The sequence below is a fragment of the Eleutherodactylus coqui genome, chromosome 4, assembly GCF_035609145.1.
Source record: "Eleutherodactylus coqui strain aEleCoq1 chromosome 4, aEleCoq1.hap1, whole genome shotgun sequence".
Lineage (NCBI taxonomy): Eukaryota > Metazoa > Chordata > Amphibia > Anura > Eleutherodactylidae > Eleutherodactylus > Eleutherodactylus coqui.
Window position 1 is genome coordinate 8999029 of NC_089840.1, and position 6000 is coordinate 9005028.

At 46.9% G+C, this 6000-nt stretch overlaps 1 protein-coding gene across 1 annotated transcript in view; it reads right to left on the reverse strand.

The window, feature by feature from the left end:
• The window catches only part of GRIK1 (glutamate ionotropic receptor kainate type subunit 1), a 364588-nt gene extending 362485 nt beyond the window's left edge, over window positions 1–2103 (reverse strand). The window contains exon 1 of the mRNA XM_066599053.1: window positions 1808–2103. Coding sequence (XP_066455150.1) covers window positions 1808–1901 — 94 coding nt within the window. The 5' untranslated portion in view covers window positions 1902–2103. The remainder of the gene's footprint in view (window positions 1–1807) is intronic.
• Between the last annotated feature and the right edge of the window lie 3897 nt (window positions 2104–6000).

A 6000-nucleotide genomic window follows, 5' to 3' on the forward strand; every position in this document is an offset into this window, starting at 1 on the left:
CAGATCTGCGCTGGGAAAGCTGGGTGACCCCCAATCTCGGGGCATTACAGGTGCTGCCATCCAACTTTCCCAGATGACTGAATAGCAAAACCTGTCCAAGTGATCTGTTATTCCCTGCTACATCAGCGGTCTTAATCTAAACTGACCAAAAACTCCCATCAGCCATTGTTTAGTCTTGATTACCAAGGAAAGCTGGGTGGCATTCAATATAACAACGTTACAGGTGCTGCTAACCCAGCTTTCCCAGATTACTGAATAGCTAAACCTATCCCAGGCATCAAGTGACACAATATTCCCTGCTCAATATGGGGATCGTATTCTAAACTGACCAAAAACACTCCGGCCATTTTTCAGTCTTGGTTACCAAGAAAAGCTGGCATTCAGTGTTGTGACATTACTGGTGCTGACAACCCAGCTTTCCCAGAGACTACACCGAGCCTAGAGATCCAGTGATACATTATTCACTGCCATGCTATATTGGCAGAAATGATTTTAAGAGTTTTTGTCATATCTCATCCAGGAAAACTTGGGTGACCTCCAATATAGCAATTTTAAAAGTGCTGCCACCCAGCTTTCCTACATTACCGAATAGCAAAATGTATCCTAGTGATCCAATGATACATTATTTCCTATTATGTCAGGGTGGGGTGGGGGAGTTATATGACATTGACCAAAACTCTTTTCTGCTTTTTAGTCTCAGTTACCAAGGAAAGCTTGGTGACATTCAATATAGTGATGTTACAGGTGATGCCAACCCAGCTTTCCCAGTTTACTGAATAATAAACCTATCGTAGGGATAAATCATCCAAGGTGATGTGAAGTCCACAGCTGCCAGGGAGATCCATCCTCCAGAAGCAGGGATGAGGGCTACAGTACGTCCTAGAGCCAGGCTGGTGGAGCAGAGGCGGAGGATCCCCGAGTTCTATAGCCCCTATAGCTTTGTGAGGGGGTCGCAAAACTGTATTCAGCCATTTTTACTAATATCTCTGCCAAGAAAAGCTGGGTGACATCCAATCTAGTGACATTATAGCTGATGCCACACAGCTTTCTGCTTGCATGGTGATACCTTATCTACTACAATGGGGGTATATAGGTTATTACTGGTTGTACCCAACTTTCTGCTTGTACAGTGATACCTTATCTACTACTCTTATATACTCTGGGGGTATATAAGACATTACTGACATCACACAGCTTTCTATATATACAGTAATCAAACATCTACTACAGGGTATATAACAAATTACTGGTTGTCACCCAACTTTCTGCTTATTCAGAGATACCTTATCTACTACCATGAAGGTATGTAGGACACTACTGGCTGTCACCCAGCTTTCCTCTTGTACAGTGATCATACCTTATCCACTACTATGGGGATATATAGTATATTACAGGTTGTCATCCATCTTTCTGCTTGTACAGTGATACCTTATCTACTACTATGGGGGTATATAGGACATTACGGGTTGTCATGCAGCTTTCTACATATACAGTGATCATACATTATTTACTACTATGGGGGTATATAAGACACTGCTGGTTGTCACCCAGCTTTCTACATACACAGACTATCATCCAGTTTTCTCCTTGTACAGAGATACATTCTCTACTACTATGAGAGTATACAGGACACTACTGGTTGTCACCCAGCTTTCCCAGTAATATAAGGAAGAATGATATATGATACAATGTCCAATACTTTGCACAGTCCATATGTGATGTAGAAGTAGCAATGTGCACAGTTACAAAGTTGCACTAAAGTCTCCCCCTCCTGTCCAGCCCAGAGACAGTTAATGGCAGCACTCACCAATCCTCAGGACTTGCTGGGATGTCTGGGGAGTGATCGCACTGAAAATGCAGAAGATGGGGAGCAGAAGTCCACAGCTGCCAGGGAGATCCATCCTCCAGAAGCAGGGATGAGGGCTACAGTACGTCCTAGAGCCAGGCTGGTGGAGCAGAGGCGGAGGATCCCCACTTCATCCTATATGCCTCCTTCACTTTCCAGGCTCCCTGGCTGGGTAGCTCTGATTTTAGCCCATCACTGCATCTCTGCTGCTCCCTGGAAGCAACCAGCAGCTGATGTCCCCAGGCTGCAGGCACCACTGCTTGCTCTCCAGGCTGCAGGCACCACTGCTTGCTCTCCAGGCTGCAGGCAGTATCCTCAGCTTGCTCTCCTCTTCTTTTGCTGCACACCAGCCACAGCTGACTCCAGTAAGAAAGTGAGGAGGGAGCAGGGAGCATGCAGAGCCTCCTGCTAGCCAGCAGATTAAGCTACATTCACTCCCTTGCAAGTAGCAGGGCTGATTGAATCCTTTGCTTGGAATCTACTGATGAAAGCAATTCTAATCTCCATGTTTGGCTGGAAGCTGGGTGATTAAGTCAGCATCATGTAAGTACAAAGTATCATCATCCTCATCCTCCTCATCCTCATCTCCTTGTCAGGCTCTCTCTACTTCTCTTTCTTGCCTGCACAGTCTCTTCTTGTTAAATGAGCATTTCAGGGACCACCCCTAGGACTCTGCACAGACTGGAGATGACTTCACAGCCCCTAGAAGACCGAGCTAAGCATCTTCTCACCTGCCTTCTGAATGCAGCTACCTGGCCAGTGGGGGAGGGGGCTGCAGACAGATACCTGCTTGCTGAGACAGAAGTCACATGAGGATAGCAGAGCTCAGTCTGTTGCCGTATGAATAGACAGTGTGTGGGACTAGAAGTCACAGAATGTCTTGCAACAGTATTGTAAACTCACATACGCTAAGGGGTCAATGAGCAGTAAATTGGATGGGAACTACTACTCCCAGGATACCCTGGTTGTGCCTGATGGAGTCCAATTCGCCTATTCTGTATGCTGTTCTGGAGCTACAGGTCCTAGAAAGTCCCTTCATGATTGATTCTTTTTAAAGGCACTTGTAGAACTACAAGTTCCAGCTTGCAGAGTATATGTGATGGCGTGCATCCTCTTGTTAATTGATGTATACACCCTCCTGGTGATTGATGCATGCACCCTCCTGTTGATGTCTGGGGAGCCCATTAACAACAATAAGGAACTGATCCTGCAGAACTACAAGTCTCAGCATGCCCTTGCACATATTTGAGTCCAGATAGTGGGGCATGCGCCCTGGGTGCCAGAGGGTACATCAACTAGCCACATTGCCAAGGTATATTAGATACATGGCAGCAAACTATTTGTCTACCGCAAGTCTGTATAGAAGAACTACAAGTCTCAGCATGCCCTTGCACTTGTATAAATCCAGACCTTGGAGCATGTGCTCTTGGCGCTGAGTGCCAGGGGGAACATCAACTAGCCTTGGCAAAATTTATATTAGCTACAGGGCAGTAAAATGACCCCTTGTCCTGGATGAAGTAAATGTAACTGCAATGTAACTGTGGTGGAACTACAAGCACCAGGAAGGAATAACTAATCACAATGTCTAATCTGACAATACTTCATGATATCTGAGTCTGGTGCTTCTCTGGAACTACAAGTCCCAGGATTTCCTTCCAGAATTGGAAGATTTGGTTTTATGGAACTACAATGCCCAGCATGCTCTGACAGTATACAGGAGTGATAATCCACACGCTGCCATCTATTACCAGCACTGCCCTCATTACACACGGTCAGTCCTCCTTCACTCAAATGCAGATTTAATTACACATTTTTTAGCGTGTTTTTTTTACCACGAATGTAAAAAAAATTGAACGGTGAATCAATCATTCGTCGTCCATCGCACCTTTTGCGCGAGCCTCTTATTGTTTCTCAGTAGCAGATTCCTGCGTGTATACAAGGATGCGCCGACAACGTACAACCAAACATTCGTAGAAACCGAAACATAGAAATAACGAGCACCGATGAACGTCTGCAGTATATTGTCAGCGGGCAACAATCGGCCTGAGGAAGGGCGCGCCCCACGGCACGGGTACGGGCTTGTGGCTGAGACTGCACCCACCTGCGGAAAGGCAATCTTGCCCATAAGGTCGGCAAGATCATGTGGCTGTGCTGTGACTAAGCGGGGTCTCAGCCGCAAGACTGTACCCTTATGTGGGAACGCAGCCGATATGGACCTGCAGGTATTCAGCATGTAAGGAGCAGATAATTATGTCCATTGCTTATTGCACCCAGAATGGCCGCCTCGTTAGAGAGCCCCCCCTCGCTCCCGTCTAGAAGCGCGTTAAACCTTATTTGGCCTTCAGAACCGCAGCCGTTCATTGTGGCAGAGATTCCATTTCAAGTTTAAATCATTCTGTAGGAATATCGGCCCCTGTGGACAGGAAGCTTCTTGTAGTTGCTGCAGATTAGATGGCGGTGCTGACATGTTCTGACAGGAAGGGGTCAGCGATTCATGCTGCTTGTGCCAAATTCTGACCTCCCATCAGCAACAGAGATCTGGACCCATCTGACCAGGAGATGTTTTTCCGCTGCTCAGTGATACAAGTTTTGCGCTCTTTTGCCCGCTGGGGTCTCATCTTTCTGTTCCTCTTAGACACAATGGCGCTGGAACTGGTCGTCTGCTGTTACACCATCCGTGCGGAGGAGCGGCGAGTTGTGCGTTCGGACACGTTAGTTGGAGGTCCAGCCTTGTATCCAGCTGACCGTGCAGCGCCTGTTCAAACACTAACATCCCCAGCTTCCGGGGAGGGGGAAAGGACGCTTCTGTGTTCCTCGCTCTTCTGCTTCTTGGGGGCAGGCGGTTGGGCGGGCAGCAATGTTCTCTGCTCCGCCTCCTTCCTCCTGCTACTGGAGGGCAGGTAGGTACACTGCAATACTGCGCTGATGCTGTCCACACTGATTGGACAGTGTCAGAGCTGTGATGAAAGCAGGTAGAAGGTATGAGCAATGGCACAGAGTTGATGAATGGGGGCAGCGCACAACAACTGAACTGCAATAATCAAGTTCTTTCTATTCCAGGGGTTTGCGATACTTGACCGCTGCTTAACAGACTATGGAGTAACTGTTTGTGTTAGAACGCCGTACTGGGACCATCATACGGCATAAGGGACTGATCAGCATTAAATGGGTTTGGTACATTAACTCTGACTTAAACTGGCCTGTAGCAAACGTGTACAGGGGGGGGGGGGCAGAGCACTGCTCACCCCCCTTACAGTAACACACATCCCTTCGTATTGGAACCTCGGTGATCACCCCCTTAACATATTCTGTCTTCATTTGCATATCAGGCATGGAAACAAATGACCCCGATGTCTGCAGAATGGGGAAGGCTGGTGGGAATAAAAAAAAAGTTTGCTACCATCAGCAGAGCAGCATTGATGGAGCAGTAAAGGGAGGTGAAGTCTCTTGAGGACGTGACTTGTCTCCTTTAAGGGAATTTTTTTTGTGTCTGGCAAAGATATGAGGGTGACTGAGAGGGAAGTAAAAAAAGCCGGAATATCACGATCCATTAGTGAAGTGTGCGCCCTCAAACTCCTCATGTATAATAATCATATATCTGTTAAAGATCACTGCACATTATACACAACGCGCGGCGCTGGGACTGATGCAGATTGACAGGCTTAATGGAATCCTCAAATACTAATTTGGATTTAATCTCTCTGAAGAAAAAGATAAAATCCTTGAAAATGGCAGCTTTCTCCATTTAGCACGGATTGCTATAGACATATGTTTGCAGTTCTAAACACGGCTTTTAATTCCGAGCCCAGGTGAAGCGGAGCCAGAAACCTCCTCGCGGGCAGCTGTTCCAATCTTATTCGCTTTAATAAGTTTGCGGCTGTTTTCTTGGCGTCCGCGCTGCAAAGCTGGAGAAGGTTCACTTAACGACTTCATAAATAAGTCACAATGGAGAAAGTTTGCTGAGAGACCAATTAACACAAAAAGAAGAAGAAATGCAAATGCAGGACGAGGAGGCGGCGGCGGGGAGGTAAGCTGGCTCAGTGGTCAGCGCTATTTCATCGGGGTCCCTCCCACTATCTAACAACTTACTTGCAGGTTGTTTGGCTGCTATGAAATGGATCCAGGGAGTTATCTGGGAAACATTAGGTTGTGAG